Source organism: Lactuca sativa, chromosome 4 (genome assembly GCF_002870075.4).
Source record: "Lactuca sativa cultivar Salinas chromosome 4, Lsat_Salinas_v11, whole genome shotgun sequence".
Classification (NCBI taxonomy): domain Eukaryota; kingdom Viridiplantae; phylum Streptophyta; class Magnoliopsida; order Asterales; family Asteraceae; genus Lactuca; species Lactuca sativa.
The window spans coordinates 161,098,860-161,119,382 of record NC_056626.2 but is presented as its reverse complement, the minus strand read 5'-3'; the positions used below and the strand labels follow the sequence as shown (position 1 = coordinate 161,119,382).

Here is a 20,523-nt window from a genome sequence, read left to right as displayed (position 1 = left end):
AATTACAACTGCAAAAGTTGGTTCACAATATTTGCAGTGACAATGGATTGGAATTCAAAAACCAGGAGTTTGAAGAATTTCTGACTACAAAAGGAGTTTTGCATAACTTTTCGGCTCCATACACACCACAAAAAAACGGTGTTGTTGAAAGGCGAAATCGATCATTGTGTGAGGTTGCACGAACCATGCTCTCTTTTGCGAGTCTGCCACTATATTTTTGGGCTGATGCGATTGGGACAACTTGTTTCACCCAAAACCGTTCAATTCTCAATAAACAATTTTCTATCACTCCCTATGAAATCATAAATAAACGAAAACCTAATGTAAATTTTTTCCATGTTTTTGGTTCCAGGTGCTTCATCTTTAATTCTAAAGAACAGATGAACAAATTTGATGTGAAAGCTAACGAAGGTATCTTCTTGGGATATTCGTTGACCTCTAAGGCATATAGGGTTCTTCACAAATGATCAAAACGAATAGAAGAAGCCTATTATGTGACGTTCGACCACAATCTACTTAAATAGGCCTCAAGCGAATAACAGTCAATCAAAAGATATATTTCCTAAACCAAGCCCAGCTACGATTCCACTAGCCAATCTCTATGAAGAATTCATGCTACTATTCGATGAGCCAGAGAAGGCTATCTCTTCCGAATCCAAAGCGGCGGACAACGAGGTCGATGAATTGAAGAAGATAATTGACGACGCTACGAATGATATGTACAAAGAGCAGCCAAGTGCGAATGTCCCACATAACACAAACGCTACATTCCAGGGGGAGGATTCTGAATCAACCTCCAATGCAACTTTTTAGGGGGAGCATTCATCTCCACAAAATATCCATGAAAGTCCACTCCAAGGGGAGAATCTGATAGTTGATGAAGAAACATTCACATCATTCGAGGGGGAGAAAGATAATACAAATGATGATTCGGATGTATAGATTGATGATTCAGATATACAGTCAGAATTTGAGGACGTAAATGTTGAATTGGATCCATCTTGTGATCCTAATTTTCCTCCTCTGACTAATGGACAAGAGATCATCCAAAACCGCACGTTATAGGTGAATCGTCTTCAGGAGTTCTAACAAGATCACAACAAAATGCGAAACGAACTACTTTACTCTCCAAAGTAGAATATTGCATGTTTAATTCGTTCATCCCCAAAGTCGAACCCAAAAATGTTCAGATTGCTCTGGATCATTCCGATTGGGTACAGGAAAAGCAGGAGGAGCTCAATGAATTTGAACGAAACAAAGTCTGGAGACTGATTCCTACTCCAAAGGATGCATCCGTTGTTGGGTTAGAGTGGGTGTTTCGCAACAAGCTTGATAAAGAAGGAAACGTTATACGAAACAAAGCGTTATTGGTTGTAAAGGCGTATTGTGAAGAATAAAGCATTAACTACGAAGAGACATTCACACATGTTTCTAGTCTAGAATCTATTCGAATCTTTTTGGCTTACGCGGCAAATTAGAACTTTGAAGTTTATCAAATGGACGTCAAATGTGTCTTTTGAATGGGGAGCTAGAGGAGACTGTTTATGTGTAGCAACTACCAGGTTTTATAAACGAGAAATATCCCAACCATTGTTATATTGTGGGCAAAGTAGTCTATGGTCTGAAACAAGCTCCAAGAATCTGGTACAAAACTTTAACTCGTTTCTTGAAAATGTCTAAATTTAAACAAGGTTCGATTGACCCAACCTTCTTTCGCAAGAAAGAGGGTGACCACTTAATGATTTTCCAAATATACGTTGATGACATTATCTTCGGATCAACTAACCTCAGTTTAAAAGCTGAATTCCGAAAGCTAATGGAAACGAAATTTGAGATGAGCTCAATGGGTCCAATTAACTTTTTCCTTGGATTAAACATAAGACAAAGCCATGAAGGTATATTTATAAATCAGGAGGCATACACGAAGACCCTGCTCGCTAAGTTTAGAATGGGGGGAGACTCAAAAACAAAGGTTCCAATGGCATTTGGAACGAAACTAACACCATCTCTGGAAAAACCAGTTGCTGATATGACCCTTTATCATCAGATGATAGGTTCATTGATGTATTTAATAGCTAGTCGACCATACATTATGTTTTCCATTTATTATTGTGCTAGGTTCCAAGCGAATCCTTGCGAACCCCACATGGTGGCCGTCAAGCACATTTTCAGGTACTTAAAACGAACATCTTCACTGGGCATATGGTATCCATCAAACTCAGGTTTCTTCGTTCAAGCATTTTAGGATGCTGATCTTGGAGGGTACGGCCTGGATAGAAAAAGTACAATGGGAGGATGCCAATTCTTAGATGGCAAGCTCGTAAGTTGGCAGTCAAAAAATCAAACTTGTGTATCCCTCTCAACTGCTAAAGCAGAGTACATAGCTGCAGCCTCATGCACTTCACAAGTCATTTGGATTCAAATCCAACTTTGTGACTATGGTCTGAATATGAAACGAATCTCCTTATACTGTGACTCTGAAAGTGCCATTCGCATCTGTCACAATCCAGTGCAACACTAAAAAATAAAACACATCACACTGAGGTATCACTTTATCAAGGATCATGTGGATGATGGTAATGTTGAAATACACATCGTTAGATCTGCTGATCAGTTAGCTAACATATTCACGAAAGCCTTACCTGAACGTACCTTCAATCGAATACTTCAAGCCTTCGGAATTATAGAAGTTGAATCTGTTCCAAAACCACTTTCGCTTTCATAATGATACTTTTGTTTTTTGTTGTACTTTCGCACTCGCAGTCTAGAGCATGTCATGCGAATTGGTGCGAACGCTAGCGGTAATTCGCAGCCATCTTTTTTCATGCGAATCGGTGCGAACGCTCGTAGTAATTCGCATCCCTTGTTTATCATACGTCTTCATGTGAATGCTCTTCATTTCTCATGGTCAATTGTTTGATCGTGGTTTAGAGAGTTTTATATCCTTTTGTATATTATGTATATTTTAATTTTCTTTCTCTCTATTATTTTTTATTTTTTATTTATTTTATATTACCCTTTTTTATTTTTATTTTATTTATTCCTTTATTTTATTTTTTAAGAAAGTCAAAAATACAAAAACATTTTCTTTAATTTTAATTCTATTTCTCTGTACTATTTTACTTATTTCAAAATTTTCAAAATACAAAAACACTTCTTTTTTTAAAATATTTATGCAGATTTGAAGGCAAAATCTTTACCTTTAAACACGAATGAAGGGGCATGTATAAATTTCATTATCTATGTACTAGCTAGGTGTCCCTAGAAGCATGTTGTTGCATGTTGTCTAAAGCCTTAACGACTCTATGTTGAAGCCTTAATGAATCGATATTTATGCAGATTTGAAGGCAAAATCTTTACCTTTAAACACGAATGAAGGGGCATGTATAAATTTCATTATCTATGTACTAGCTAGGTGTCCCTAGAAGCATGTTGTTGCATGTTGTCTAAAGCCTTAACGACTCTATGTTGAAGCCTTAATGAATCGATAATACCAATCGTTTGTTCCCAATCAAGCTACGAATTCACATAAGTCATAAGCTACCTTACTCTTCTCACAATGAGTAAAGAGTTGTCTGCTTTGTCACTTTCGCATAGCAGAGGTACATTTGTTTCTTTGGAATCACCTCATACTTTTCTCCATCACTTTCGCTTTTGTCACACCCCCGTGCCAGAATGGCGGAAACGTCCGGGGGCGGGTGACTTCATCTTGTAATATCATCACAGTGTATATAAATGAATCAAAGACAACATCATCATCACACATTCAATAATGCAACATCTAGGGTTTAACATCATTGTATCTATTCACAAAAGTTACATCCCAAAATAATAAATGTATGATGAAACAAAATACAGTAAAAGTCCACATATTCTTGATGACCAACCTGCTTAACGATTCCCTAAGAATACAAGTTATTTTAAAAACGTCAACATATATAATGTTGGTGAGTTCATAAGCATGTTTGTATGAAAAACTTTTGTATCATTTTGTAAACACCAGAAAATCCAATATTTTCCGTAAAAATGGTTTGAGAGTTTTCAAGCGTCGACTTGTTTAAGGTAAGACATTTGTCACCCTAGACTGGCCTAGTCTAGCTGTAGTGAACAACTTAGGTGCATGGCTGTCAACCCCGTATAGATCTATATACAAACTCTCACTCTCCCTCCAGGAGACTCTGGTTATAACTACAAGACTTAAGGTTGTACACTAGGTAGGTACGAATGAAAGAACGTCTCACAAGAACCTTAACTAAATTTGCGCAAACAGTGTATCACATTATTTACCGTTTTAAAATAATGTTTCGAGTATGCATTTGATTACAAAACATTGGTGATGAAAATAGCATTTGTTTTTATCAAAGTGTCAAGTATTGTTTGTAATTGGCCCGATTAACATAAAATGTGTCGTGAGGCCCAATAAGAAAATCAATGGGCCAATACGGCCTAAATAACATGTAATGAGAACACAAGGCTCAATAAGCATGTAAATAGGTATTTAAGGCCCAATAAACATGAAATGAATATACGAAGCCCATCAAATGTGTAAATGGGTCAATAAGGCCCAATAAACATGTAATAAGTGTACAAGGCCAAATTAAAGTGAAAATGACGTAATTAGTCCGTTTATTATTATAATGCTCGTTTAGGCTCAATTACTACTAAAGTGACATAAAAGGCCAAGTTTCCTTAGGAATGACCTTTTTGGCCTAAATAATCAATATTTTTCAATAAAAGCCTACTTTTGTCAGATTTTAATTATTTGGCCCACTAAAACCAAAATCTACAACAAATGCCCATTTTCATTTCAAATGACATTTTTAGCCCATTAAAAACCGAAAGTTTGTAAATAAGGCCCATTTTGATAAAAATGACATTTTAAGTCCATTAAGGCCAAAATTTACATTTCAAGCCCATGAAACCGTGAATTTCCACATAAGGCCCTTTTTTATGAAAAATGACCATTTTAGCCCATTAAAACCGTGAAGGCCCCAAATAAGCCCATTTTGTCAAGAATAACACTTTTAACCCATATAAAACCGTGAATGTCATAATAAGTCCTTTTTATAAAAAAAAATGACTCTTTTGACCCCTTTAAAACCGTGAATGTCTTAAGAACCCATTTTAATCCAAAAATAACTCTTTTGGTCCTCTCAAAACCGTGAGTTGTCACAAAAAGGCTCACTTTTTGTTTACCTGTCAAACATGGCCCCTCATTTGGTTTTCTTTTGTTTTAAAGTATCCTTTAACATGTTTTATCTTTTCAACAACATAATGAGTTACATAAAGTAACTTATTTTCCTAAGATCTTCAAGACTTGGAAATATATCAAGTTTATGAGGGTTTAACATAGATTTATAACATATTTGCACAACACATCATGAAAATACACACAAGCATGCATAAATACTTAGATCTAACACAAAACCAACTTGTATTCTCCCCCAAAACATAGTAAAACTGAAAACAAGGGGGTATGAAGCTCACCATGAGTGATAGATTCGGTTTTGATGAAGAATGAGAGGGAGTGAAGGTGTTTTCAGTCTAGCTTGCTCCTTTGATGGGGTTTTCGAACTTAGAGAGTTCTAAGAAGCAAGAATCACGAAATGAAGTGTTTATGAGTGATAAGTTTATTATAATGAGTTACATAATGAGTTTAACATAGATTCATAACATATTTGCACAACAAATCATGAAAATACACACAAGCATGCATAAATACTTAGATCTAACACAAAACCAACTTGTATTCTCCCCCAAAACATAGTAAAACTGAAAACAAGGGGGTATGAAGCTCACCTTGACTGATGGATTCAATTTTGATGAAGAATGAGAGGGAGTGAAGGTGTTTTCGGTCTAGCTTACTCCTTTGATGGGGTTTTCGAACTTAGAGAGTTCTAAGAAGCAAGAATCATGAAATGAAGTGTTTATGAGTGATAAGTTTATCATAAGAATGAAGTTAAACTTCTTGAATAGACGTAACTTACCAAGAATGATGAACTTTGATGAAGAATTATTGATACATACACACACACAAAGTCACGATTTTTAGAAGGAAAAAGGGAAGGATTTTTCTTTGTGTTCTTGAGAGATATGAGAGGATTGTTTGTGATTGAAAAATAGATGAAGTGAGGAGTGTGCTTCTTGGCCGAGAATAAGAAGAGAAAAGAGAGATAGGATTAATTGGTTATTACATGGTGGTTTAGGGAGTTTGAACTTAGTTACATGTGAGGCAATTAGCATAGATATACATTATACATTAGTGAGGTGTCAAGTAGTAGTATAATCACCATTGTCTTCTTTTTTCTATAAAAACCGAGAGTGGATAGGGGAGAAAAGAAAATGGGTATTGGGCTTGAATACAAATCGAGAATATATTAGCCCAAATAAGAATTTTAGACCTATTGGGCCCACATATGTGTTTACGGCCCAAAATGATAAAAGGAATGGGTTTTCGGCCCATATAATTAAAGAAGATGGTTTTCGGCCCAATAAGGCCCATGATGAGTCTTATGGCCCAAAATGTTATTGCTTATTGAATGTGGGTCCAACTAGGGCCCAAATGAGGTTTCTTAGCCCAAAAGAATCAAGTTGAGGGTTTATTGGTCCATTAGGCCCAATAAGAGGATCCTGGTCAAATAAGAGTTTGAACTAATGTTTTGAAAACCGGACCGGACATCGAACCGGTCGTCTTACTGGGTCGATGGTTCAGCTGGTCCGACCGGTTGGACCGGTCCTAAAAACCGGAAAAAATGGATATATATATATATATATATATATATATATATATATATATATATATGTGTGTGTGTGTGTGTGTGAGTGTGTGTGTGTGTTTTATATATGGATATTAAATATATACGTGATGTATGTGTGATATAAATATATGTGGTTCATATATAAAATGTGCAATTGTATAAAAAATATGTGAGTGATTTATATATGTAGATTAAATATACGTAATGTGTATGTGATTTAAATATATATATGTAATATATAATGTGTGTGTGATTTAAATATATATGTAATATATTAAGCCTGTGTTTGGCACGTCGTAGCTAGCTGATAAGCTAGCTTATTTTTCGAGCTTTTTTATGTTGTCGTGTTTGGTAAGCCAAAAAGTAGCTTATAAGCTAGCTTTTCGAAAAGCTACTTAGACTAGCATTTTAGCAGCTTTTTTAAAATTTTCCAAATACACCCCTTAATTAATTATAGAAACATATATTCTTACATGTCCTTTTATGTAATTTTATATATTTCAGCTACCTTTTCAGCTAGTTTTACCAACCGTTATTTTTTATCAGCTAGCTTTTTATTTAACAGCTAGCTTTTCCGCCATCAGCTAGCTTTTCAGCTAACAGCTAGCTTTTCAGCTAGTCCGCCAAACATAGCCTAAGAGGCATGTTTTGTAAAAGTGTAAAGGAATTGGAAGTATGTTTGAGGAATATGGAAGCATTTTGAGGCATCCCACGTCGACAGGGGAGAAAAAGTTAAAAGGAATATGAAGTCTATAAAAGCAGCTTTACGACCGTTTGCAAGAATAATAAAAAATCTCATTACAATGGGCTGGCTCTTATAAGCCGGCATGCTGCCTTGCGCTGTATATTAGAAAACGAAAATTTTGATCAATAAACCGGTTTTACTTCCGGTTTAACCAGTCCGGTTTAATTCAGTTTTTAACAAAACCAGTGGTTTTTAGTAGTTTGGTTTTCAAGTGGTTTTTGGGTGTCAAAAAACCGATAACTTGACTGGTTCCCGGTTGAACAGGTTCAACCGGCCGGTCCTGTCCGGTTTTCAAAACACTGGTTTGAACTGGGAAGTTAGGGTTACAACTCAAAGTTGAGTGGATGTAGTGCATTGAATTGGGTTTGGAGCTTCACGAGTGAGTTTTGATTTGAATAGTTGTTTTTGAATGAGTAATATGTATAACATAATACTTAGGGTTACAAGAATTCTCCAAAACTAATTACACATGGACAGAATCTCCTAGCCTTAAAGTACTAGTTGTGACAGCTTTCATAATCGTAACCCTTGAGACTCTCAGAAATTACCACTGAGGTTTATGGTTACACAACATTTGTGTTAATGATCTTAGTTTTTACACCACAAACTGAGTGAAACCCAAAATTCAATACATTATTATGGATTTACGGTGAACAATTAAATGTTCTAGATATTTCACCAAGGAATTAATGAAACTCCACTTTCGTGGTTTGTATCAAGAAATCTCTTTTTAATTCTACAAGATCTTAATGAAATGTTCTAGACCTAAGATGTTTCTACCCAGTAGATCTAGTTTTTATTTGTTTGAGATTTCTACATTTATCCGAGTCAATAAACCAATTCCAAAGCTACTCGTTCAAATGACTACACTGGTCACACGAGTACATCATCCGAACGTACTTATATCAAGTTTCAGCGTTTGGTTGAAGAAAGAGTCACCCTGAAAGCCTAAAGAAAAGATGCCTTTCATTGTTTCTAAATAAACAAGTGATCGTAATTTAACTGGGAACCACACAAACACTTCTTAGTCTCTCTTGACTTTGAAGGAAGAGATCTTTGCCCAAGATCCACAGTTTTGTGTCTTAACATAGACATCACTGAAATCCCACACATATGCTTTGATTTATTTCTTTATCTTTAGAACACTCTAGCACGAAGATCCTTGTGATTTTTCAAAAGTCTGGTTCGTGGTACTTACTCTCTTTTCAGTTTCGCGGTTCAACTAAAGTTTACTTAAAAGCAAAAGTTTGTTTTCAGAGCGAAAAGTGATATAGGCTTAAAATCGAAAGGGGAGAAACTATCATCTTCATCCTCAAGAACTCATCAATAGTGGGATCTTCTGAAACTCCTTCTGTTCAAGAACACACCGGGCAATCATCCCTTCTCACCATCAAGCAAAACCAAAACCTGATTCTCGATCTCGATCCTCTCAAGTACGAAAGCTACATGTTGTCGATCGTTGAGTGCTTGAAATACTCACCACTGGTTAAAGTGTTGACCACGTCAGAAATTGTTCTGATGTCTCTTTTGTCAAAGGCTTACTCCACTGCTTGCTACATCAAGGAAGAACAATGGATCACGTTTGAAGTTCACAATCAAAAAACCTCAATCACCAAGTCCCGATTTTGCTCCTTGCTAGGGTTTGCTCAGACCGCTGATATGGTAGACTCTCACTCCATTTCAATCGCTGCCATCATGGAGATGTTCTACCAAATGGGGTACAAAGAAACCCTAACCACAATTTCAAAATTCGGGAAGCCCAATCTGCCACCGCTATGGAATGGGCTCTTTACCCTATTGTTCAAACGCTTTTTTGAGTGTGCAACTAGTTCGGATTGCGCCAGTAAGTTGTTTATGACGATTATGTATGGGCTCTACAATGGTATCAACATCGATTTCGGAGCTGTTCTTTGGGCTCAATTGGCACGAAGCACCCATTCACCAACGAGATATAGTGAAATCTCTTGTGCTCGATTCTGGACAATCATTATTCAAAGAGCAATCGAGAAGCACAACATTCCAGTGATGCAAGACTCTTTCATACCACCAACATTATCCTTGCTGATAATTCAAAGTTTTCATTTATTGGCTCAATTCCTGAAGCCATGTTTCAAGATGTTCCTGCACCAAGTAAAATCATTGAAGCTTACAGGAAACTCCCTGTTTCAGGTTTTCGTCCTTTGACACCAGAGATGTAGTCAATAATTAATGAAGCCGATAAACCAAAGAAAGGAGGGCATAAGGGGTGCAAGAAAGGGGAAAGGAAACAAAGTGATAAAGAGGGTCAGTCCAAGAAACAAAAGTCACAAGTTGACTCGTCTACACCAACTCCTTCTCCAGCAAAGAAGCGAAACTTAAAGAGAAAAGCTCGCAAGTCCAAATATCCGACTCCTAGTGAAAGCGAACATTCGCAATCTGAATCTCAATCAGATGTTCGCATTGAAGTGGCGGAGCCTGTTCAAACCGAAGACACTACAACAACTTCTCAACCAGAGGTTTCGCAGCCTATTTCCACTGCTCTTTAGGTAACTATCAAGATTCCTGTCTCAGTTTCAATTTTCACTGATTTTGTTGAGACTGTTTTCGTTCCCTCTCCAACTACCACCACTTCAACTCATATCTCTATCGCTTTGTGCCCACCTGTCTCCTTAGGTGTTTCGCAACCTCCACCCATTTTCACCGATTCAACAACCACACCAGCAACAACTGTTGAGCCTCCTGTTTCTGTCAACGCATCTGATGCGGGGCGGGAGCTTTAGGTTTCACAACTGGTCATTCCACACCCCCCGTTTCCCCTCTTCACTACAATGACCCAGACATAATTTTCGGGGATGATGACGACTTCGTAGGATTCACCTACAATCCATTCAACATCAGGACTGAAAGCAATGACGAAGGCCCTGTCAAAAGAGGGAAAATCAAGGCGATAAATGAAAAACTAGACTCGTTGCTTAATGTTGCAAAGTCCTCATCCACAGATGATTATTGTCAAGCGATGGTCAAGTCCATTCTTGAGACCCTTACTAAAGAGCATTCTGCCAACCTTGAAAAGATAAACAAGGCAATAAATGACTCTACCACAGTCTGCAAAAAAATGACCGAAAAAGTCGATAAACTAATATCTTATGCTCAAGTTTTAATGGAGAAATTCTAGAGCTCCTTTGAGTCCAACGCTGCTAAGGCTAATGAAGTCATTGCTGGCTTGGGCTCAACACTCAAAACTAAGAAGGCAAAACTTCAAGAGGTTCAAACTGGTCTTCAAACTGACCATGACAAGTTCCAATCATCCATCTCCTCTCAACTCTCTAAGCTTCAATAAAATATGGCTATGGAGAGCAAAATAATGGATGCTCTCGCCATCAAGACTGAAAAGGTGAAAGTCTTGATACTCCAGCTTGAAAATGTTGAGAAGATAGTCAATGATTTGTTATCAGAGAAAGTTGTTATGAAAAGCTACATTGCAAAAGTCAATGGCATGCTTTCGGATATCATTGAGACTCGCGACTCAATGATCACTATTATGGTAAAGAATCATCTTGCTGAGAAACTAAGGCCTTTCTTCGCAATGCTTCATCAGCTGGAAGGTGTTTCGGAGTCTAGCTCCATTCTAAAACAAGGGGGAGAAGGTGTGTCACAATCTAAGAAGGAAAACCCCAAACCTTCGGTCAAACACACTGTCAAAAGCGAATCTGAGCCTAAAGGCAATGAAAAACTTTTCAGTGAAGAACCCACTGTCGACAATAGCGAAGATGAAGAGCCTGATGAGAACGAGCTCAAAAGAAGAAAGGCACGAGATGCTGAAATGGACGAACATCAAAGAATAATCCGAGAGGCTGAAGCGAAAGAGAAAGCAGAATGCGAAGCTCAGGTTACTTTAGAAAGCCGAAAGCTTTTATTTTTAAAGTGAACCATAAAGCGAATTCAGAACAAAGCTGTGGATATGCCTACTCAATATTGGCTAGAACTAGTTGTGTCATTCGAGCTTCAAAATACACAAGATTCGCAGTTGGATCTGCCAATAACTTTGAAAGCCTTCAAGTTTCACTCCTTTGTGAAAGTAGCGAATGTCCCTTCCACTGATAATGGTGTTGATCAATTGCTCTTATCGTTCTATCTCAAGCACATGAAGCCATAGTATGAAAGGTGGAGTGCTAGCAAGATTACTGCAGTTAGGGCTGTCAAATCGGGCAGTCGTGTCGTGTTTTTGTCTGACACGATACGACAAGGTTTTGTATAACACGAACACGACACGACACAATGTCGTGTTTTTTTTCATTAACACGAAAACGAACCAATTAAAACACGACAACACGACACGACACGACAAATATAATATTACATAACTATTAGTGTATTTCGTTCATACTTAAAGGTATATAACTCAACAAAAACGACAAACATGAAAAACACGACAACCACATGCTTAATCGTGTCAATTTCGTGTCGATTTATGAACACGGACACGACATCGTCTTTTTTAATCTTAAAACGAAAACGACACGAACACGAATTCAAATTTTGATTTCGTCCCGATTTCGTTTCATTTCATGTATTTTTGTCGTGTCGTGTCATAAATTGACACCCCTAATTGCAGTGAAGGTCATAGGTCTGATAGAAACCAAAAGCTTCCCTAATGTGAAGTTCAAGGTTGTGAGAGGTTCTGCTAGTCAGGTTTACAAATTTACTCACACAGACCTACCATGCCTAAATCCCTATGACCGGATCATGCTTTACAACTTATTGCTGAGAGACGGTCAGAAGTACAAGCCCGTTATTGCTCACCTAAAATTGATGATAGTTTCGTATGTTCAAGAGGTTGGAAAAATGGATGTGGAAATAGTTGTTGTATTGTGAAGGAAGCCATTTATTCTCCCCAAAGAAGCTCCATAAGGGTTTGAAAATTTGAATCTTGGGAAAATATACAAGGAATGATGGTATGTGGTCTTTTAGGAACGAGAACGAAATGATGCAGACTTTCACAAGTTTTGTTTCTTTCTTCCTGATAAACACCTATACACAACTTCTTGCCTAGCGTATATTTTAGACATGGTAAATAAATTCAAGAGCAACAGCAAGGCAGACAAGAAGTGTATTCGGATATGATTCAATGGTATATCCAGGTTCGTAAGTCTCTGCTGAGTATCATTCTGAAAGTTTTTCAAGTGCAGAAGCGAACTCGGCCTTGATGGACTCTTGCCTCAATTACCGCAAAGAGGGAGATTGTTAGTAATATTATGTTGTGACATAGTGCGTATTTAATAGTCCATTTATGTAAACAGGCTTGGGCTTGTCCACCCGTCATTTATTAGGGTTAGGGTATTTAAGGTGCATGCATGCACCGTATTTCATAACTTTGGCAATTAGTCTTTTAACCCAAGACACGCCTCTACAGTAGCAATTCTTAATCGATTTCTTCTGAGGCTGTGGAATTTAATCATTCAGGATACTTTGAATCATTGTTCTTGTTTTTATTTACAATCTGTTTTGAATCTAATCAATCTTTCAAGGATTAATATCCTAACTATATATATATATATATATATATATATATATATATATATATATAAAGAGAGAGAGAGAGAGAGAGAGAGAGAGAAAGGATAATTTGAGAATTTATAGTTTCCCGAGAACCCGAAAACTAAAAGTGGACCGTCAGATTAAAAAAAATTAAGGGCTAAGATATTTTATGGCACTTTTGTAAATAAATGGGAAAATTAAACACAGGGGTATGGTTCTGAAATTAATCTAAGGGCATTTATGGTACTGAAAAGATCATTCCCCCCAAATCAATCCCCCTTTCTCTCAAATCCCTCGATCGTCTTCGTCTCATCATCCTTCTTTCTCTTATAGCTTCATCGTCGAACGTTGACCAAGAACCAGCATTTGAAATCTATGGTTTTCCTCCGTCAACTGTCTCCTACTCATTGAATCAAGTAAGGTGAAGACTCTACTCGACTCGTTGAAAATTTTTCACTCTTCACTATCCGCCATCAGACTTTGCCTTTACCACCGTCGTTGATTCGTCGATTACCGGATCCGCCTCTTCAATTGACCCCCTGAGAAGTTGAAGTTGGAACAAAGCCCTCGATTGAGACAATTTCCAACTCGATTACGTGAAAAATGAATTAAAAGCGTTCACAAAGCCCTCAATTGTGACGGTGACGAACTCAATCTGCAATACACTATGATACAGGTATTTGTACACATTTATCAATATTTACTTACACATGTATACATAATCTCATACATACTACAGTTTCCCCATTTTTATATCCACCTATAAACTATATCTGTCTGTGTGTGATTATTATTGGATTTCTATTTTTGATCGAAAAATTCACCTATTACGAACCGATAACTCGTTGTTCTGGTCTGTACATACGTTTCACTATTTTGTTCTGAGTACAGATTGTGCACATAACATGTTTGATGAATTGCCACTCAATCAAAATCTTGGGTAGTACATTCATATCTAGAATCACATCATTCCAGTAGAACACACACACATCTGAGAACTGTATCTTGTGTATTTTTTTCAAAGCATTAGCTATAAAGGGTTGTGGATATGGAATTATGCCCGAAATATAGGATGTTGTTGAAGTATGAGTTGCCAAATTTGCATCTTCCTGCCAGATTTTTCTGCCCCACATGTCCATATGTTAGCCAAATAGATTTTTCTTGCTAAATGTGGTGTTCTTTTTGCATTTTTACGTAAATGGTGTTCGTTTGAAATAGAGGAAGTCAAGTATATCATTATTTGAAAATCAAGTGACTTGTATTGTAGACCAATGAGGTTAAAATTGTCTTTATATATAACTTTTGGTTATAACTTGTAAGCTTGATGAGAAACAGCTCCAGATATCCAATATAAGTCTTCCAAAACGCGGTTGAAACGCCATAAAAAATAGGTACGATTCTTTGATTCACATGGATTTGTTGTGGTAAATTTAGTTTGAAGCTTTCAAAGTTAATACTTCATATCATTTTTTGACATGACTTGCATGAAAGCATGAACATTGTTCCTTTTTACAGAATGTTACCATGAATGCTAACATCGTATCATGAATGTTCTTGATACAGGACCATGCAATCCAGGATGCTTAAAATCTGGTTAACCAACCTAAAGTATATGTCTTAAAGAACCATTTGAATGTATGTTTGATGTGTCACAATCATTCAGATTTTCCATTCAGGTTCCTATTAAGCTATAGTTGTGAGAGCTTTCTATAATTGTAGATTTCTTGGATTTCAGTTAATTCTCACATAATATCAAAAAGTTCATATAGAAAAATGATGATGAGTAAAGATATTTACATGTGAATCACTTGTGATTCACATGTGAATCATTTGTGATTTACATGTGAATCACATGTAATTCACATGTAAATCATGTAAATTTTTTTTTTTTTTTAGCCATATAGTTTATTTTAATTGCTTTTATATTGAGCTTCATGAATCACTTGTGATTTAAATGTGAATCACTTGTGATTTACATGTGAATCACATGTAATTCACATGTAAATCATATTAATTATTTATTTTTTTCTAACTATATAGTTTATTTTAATTTGTTTCATTTTAGCAATATATCACAAGTGAATCATATATGAATTACATGTGATTCACATTTAAATTACAAGCGAATCACATATGATTCATAAGTAAATCACAACTTATTCACATATGAATTACATGTGATTCACATGTAAATAACATGTAATTCACATGTAAATCACAAGTGAATCACATATGAGTTACATGTGATACATATGTAATTCACATATAAATCACATGTAATTAAAAATACATGTCATACACATGTATTTTTTGGGAGTTTTCTTTCATTAATCAATTTTTTTTTATTTTTCTTGTAGATTTGGAAAAACTTGTGGAAAATATTAAAGAGATGAAAAAATGATAAATTAAAGAAAATATAGAACACGAAGACATAAAAATGCTTTAAAATTTTGTAGTAATTTTTATTTTCTTATATTCTATTTTGTATCGAATAAAATACTTGTACTATTGTGTTTATATATTATTAAATAAAAATGAATTTTTTTTATGATTACTTACGAATATTATAGTATAAGAAAGATTCATATATGTACTTGAAAAATACACATATGTGCAGCTAAAACGTTGATATTTTTTGTTAAAAAAAATTAGAGCTTTTTTTTAAATACTCTAGTTATTTTTTAATTTAATGATTTTTAAAAATTAACTTTTTTTAAAAAAATGCAGTTTTATAAAAAGTTGCAGGTTGTTCGAAAAAATTACAGTTTTTTTTAAAAAATTTCAGTTTTTTCAAAGAAATAAATTTTTTTTTAAATTGCAGTTTTTAAAAAAAAAATTATTTTTTTTCAATTAAAAAAATGAAAAAATCTCCATTTAAAAAAATCAAAAATTATTTTTTTAACAAAATCTGAAATTTGATTTATTATGTTAATTTTTAGAATTTTTTATTAATATTTCCAATAACAAAAAAAATAAACATTAAATGAGATCGGTAAGATGACAAGCATGCCCTTAACGAGTTAATGTTGATCTAACGCTCCACCTTTAGTTCTCAGGTTCTCGAAAAACTATGAGTTCTCAACGGATATCACACATGTGTGTGTATGTGTGTGTGTGTGTGTGTGTGTGTGTGTGTGTATATATATATATATATATATATATATATATATATATATATATATATATATATATATATATATATATATAGTCCGGATCCAATAAAAAACGAAAAAATGATAGGAACCGCGAGGATAATTTTTCACCACCCGTTTTGTCAATGACAAATATCATACATAATTACTTGGTCGTAATGTGTTCGCATGCGGCGCACATTTATGGAACGTAATACGGACTCGAATAAATAATCATTTGCAATGAACATCCATTGAAAATCATTTAAATAGGTTTTTCTTTTCAATTTCTTTTTTTATTTAAATAATTTTAAAAAAATAGAGAAGCATAAACTCGGTTTTTCAGTTTTTATATTTTTTTTGTTTTTTTTTCGATCTTTTTATAAAATATTAAAAAAATAAAAATAAAAATAAAAATAAAAATAAAAAAACTTTTTAGAGCAACATATACTCGTTTTTCAGTTTATATATATATATATATATATATATATATATATATATATATATGTGTGTGTGTGTGTGTGTGTTTTCCATTTTTTAATTAATTTCGCGCTTTTTATTTTTCATTTGAATTTTCTTGTGTTTTTTTGTTTTTGTTTTTAATTTTTAATTTTTAATTTTTTACTTTTTTCACTTTTTTATATTTTTTAATTAAATATCGTTTCAAGTTTATAACTTTTAGTAATTGTAAAAGTTTCGAATCATAATGATATTAAGCAGAAAACTATTTTTAGATGATATTTCTTTGGATCATCAAAATATGAATTACATCATTATCGATCATATTATTTTGAATTATTATATTTTGGATCATATCAAAATTAAATAATGTTATTGTTCAATATAACATTTGAATCATTATATTTTTTTAAATCGTAAAAATATAATAATTAAAGATCATAAAATATTTAAATCAAAATAGTTTTAGATTATAACGAGTTAAAAGATAATAAACATATTGAATCATATTTTATTGAATCATAAATATTTCAAATTGTCTAATTTTATCATATTATATTTAATATTTCTTTTAGAAAAAAAAACACTTGTAAATTTTTTATAATAAAGTTTGTTATCTAAACAACCTTACTTTTTAAAAAACAAATTTCAAAAAAGTTCATACTATAAATCATAAACCTTAAAAATGATTTTTCATCTGGTAAACAAACAATTTTCAGTCATATTTTTTGAAAAAAGTTATAATCATATAAACAAAACGTTGGTATTCTTATGTCCTAACGATAATATTTTTGAAAATTTTCTTTTACGAACTCACTAAAATATTATTACGAAGATTATGTGTTTTACTCTTTTGAATTTGGATAAAAAAAATTGTTAGATTTTATAAAAACAAATATTTCTTAAAATTTAAAATATAAACACTTCAAAAAGTTATTGTTTTAAAAAAAAATTAAAAAAAAAAGTCACTACTATAATAAGTAGAAGTATTTTTAAAATTTTATTATTCTTGGAGAAACTTTTTTTCTTGGTTGGTTTTTATAAAAAAAAAATATTTTCAAAATTTTTGGTTATTATGCTATATCTTTTTTTTAATTGAAAAAAAAAATTAAAGTTTTTAAATTTTAATTCTTTACAATAATATTTAAGAAATATAAAATTTTACCCATAACAATGCATGCAATGAATGCTTTAAAATAACCAATAACAAATATATGATCTTACTCCCATCAATACGTACATAAAACGTGTTTAAGAAATGTAGTTCGGTGATGTAAGTTTTAACTTTTATTTGTGCATAAGTGTTCATCAAACCTAAATTACATAATAACCCAAATATATTTAAAATAACTTAGGAACTATGAATTATTTTTAATAAAAATTAATAGTTCATAGTGTCAAACATTAAATTTTCTTTCATTTTCTTTCTTTTAAGTTTTCTTTTCTTTTTTATTTTTAAGTAAAAACATAAAGCTTGATGCCTAACATGCTAATAATATCTTAATGACTAAAAATCATGTAGAAAGTTGATCATCTTTTTAACTTGTGTTTTGATATGGGTGATCAAGTAAGTATTTGATACATGAAAATGAGTGAAGATCATGCTTAGGTATAGGAGAATGTGTGTATAGAAAACACAAAGAGACATTCCCGCATTTCAAAGCTTTGGAGTTGAAAGATGGCAGGCAATCTTGGGAACTTCAGTGGATTGTTTCCACTTTTATTAGTAAAAAACGTAAAAAATGGGGTTTGATCCAATGTTTTGGGAATTTTAATGAATGCTTAGATGTAAATGTTGTACTTTTTTCCATCAAACTAAACAAGGTAACATTTCAAGTTGACTTTCATTTTGACCCTTGAATTAAAATAGGGGACGCTTGCAAATGTCTTAGGTTTCCACCATTTTTAATCTGTTATATTATGTTTGTTTACTTAATTAGCTTATTTTGTGTAGTTAATAAAGTCAAAACCATGTTTTAATATTTTAATATAAACATATATGAAATAAGTTAATGAGGAAAGGCAAATAGGCGACTGTGGGTCAAAAGAAAAACCAAATGGGTCATATATGAGGGAAAAGAATGCACAAACGAAAAATGAACTTATTAAACTGATTGTTATACCCGTGCGATGCAACTATTGCTCCTCCGAGATATAGTTCCCCATGTCTTTGAAAAACAATATAAGAAAAAAGAACAAGCAAAACAAGATTCATATAATTATCATATAATATGTTTCAAAATTTCTCCAAAACTCATATTCAATGTGCATTTAAGAAAAGCCTTGCCCTGAAGATACATATATTGAGCTCACTTTTTTCCTTTTTCTATAAAGGTTTTTAGGTTGATACTTTCCAGCAAAGGTAGTATATATTGATAACGAACATGACGATTACTAATATGAAGAGGCTCACTCAAAACCTAAAACCCTAAATAAAAACATATTTTCAGATTGATAACTTCGCTACATACTAATATCATATATATATATGTATCCTCTGAGATCTAAAGAGAAGAAAACTCCTCTTTTTCCCTTTTGTAGTTTATAAGTAAGATAAGGAAAGTAACATGAAAGCATGCAACAACCTTTCTTAGTTGTGACTGGGAGGATGTGTCTTTGGTGGAGAATAATCAAGATTAAAACCAGGTTGCTGATGTATCCGCTTGTTTCTAGGAGGGACTCTAAAAGTGACACTAGTATGTGACTTAGGTTGATGTTGATGTTGATGATGATGAACCTCTTCTTCTTGAACCTTCTTTAACTTTTGGTCCTTATTCACGTCTTTCTTGTTCTGTGATTTAGAGTCTGTTTTCTTGTGATCATCATTATCAACCTTACTGCTCTGATCCTTTCCGTTTTCCGTCATTTTGAGGTTATGTGACTTAGGTTGATGTTGATGATGATGATGAACCTGTTCTTCTTTAACCTTCTTTAACTTTTGGTCGTTGTTTACGTCTTTCTTGCTCTGTGATTTAGAGTCTGTTTTCTTGCGATGATCATTATCAACCTTACTGCTCTGATCCTTTCCGTTTTCCGTCATTTTGAGGTTCAAATGATCAGGAACTGTGAGTAGATCGTTCTCAAAACCCTAAAAGAGTTCAAAAATAACGTTAAGGAAAGCGACAATTAACATTAGGAAGAAGAAGAAGAAGAAGAAGGAGTTGTCTAAGTAAGCTGACCTTGATGGTGGGATGGCTGAGACGCATTGCATTGTCATCCATGGCCAAACTGTCAATGCTACTAAGATGTCGACCAGTGCATTCATGTGAAAGGCACATAAATAAAATAAGAATACCTGATGATGATAGTTTCATCGGCATCGTCATTAAATGAGAGAAGATCATTAACATCATCAAGCCGAGAAATGTTTGCTTTGAATAACATGCAATGTGTGAAGATGGAAATATGAAAGGAGATATGGTTAGCCTCCTTTTCTCCTATTCGTGCCTCTTGTTTTTCTTCTTTCTATCTCTCTCTTAGCTCCCAAATACTTGTGAGGGACAAACTCCGCAAACTTCTCCTAGCTAACCACGGAAAGAGTGCACACACACACTTATATATATATATATATATATATATATATATATATATATATATATATATATATATATATATATATATATATATATATATATATATATATAGATTCAAATGTTTTCATTATCTATTGTGTGCATGTATGATTGATTCTGGATCAATCATTTTAGTTATTTTAAGAAATTAATTAATGTATATTAAATGTTGAAGATGTAATTAATATCCATTATATCTTCAACATGTAATATGCATTAATTACTTTCTTAAAATAACTAAAATGATTGATTCAGAATCAATCGTAAATGCACACAATAGATAGTGAAAACAAAATAACCTAACCCTATATATATATATATATATATATATATATATATAT

The 20,523-nt window shown here is 33.6% G+C and overlaps 1 protein-coding gene across 1 annotated transcript; it reads right to left on the bottom strand.

Annotated features, from left to right (window-relative positions):
- Nucleotides 1-18,944: 18,944 nt before the first annotated feature.
- Nucleotides 18,945-20,097, bottom strand: LOC111921377 (uncharacterized). Its single transcript, XM_023916938.3, has 2 exons — nt 19,790-20,097; nt 18,945-19,698 (listed from the first exon to the last, which is right to left on the bottom strand). The coding sequence occupies exons 1-2, from the start codon at nt 19,961-19,963 to the stop codon at nt 19,201-19,203; spliced, it is 672 nt and encodes a 223-aa protein (XP_023772706.1). The 5' UTR covers nt 19,964-20,097; the 3' UTR covers nt 18,945-19,200.
- Between the last annotated feature and the right edge of the window lie 426 nt (nt 20,098-20,523).

Bases quoted from the DNA above. Each gene is read 5' to 3' on its own strand.
- LOC111921377 (XM_023916938.3), bottom strand. From the start codon at position 19,963: ATGATGTTAATGATCTTCTCTCATTTAATGACGATGCCGATGAAACTA. The intron at 19,699-19,789 runs GTCAGCTTACTT...GAACTCTTTTAG, and splicing joins TCAGCCATCCCACCATCAAG to GGTTTTGAGAACGATCTACT.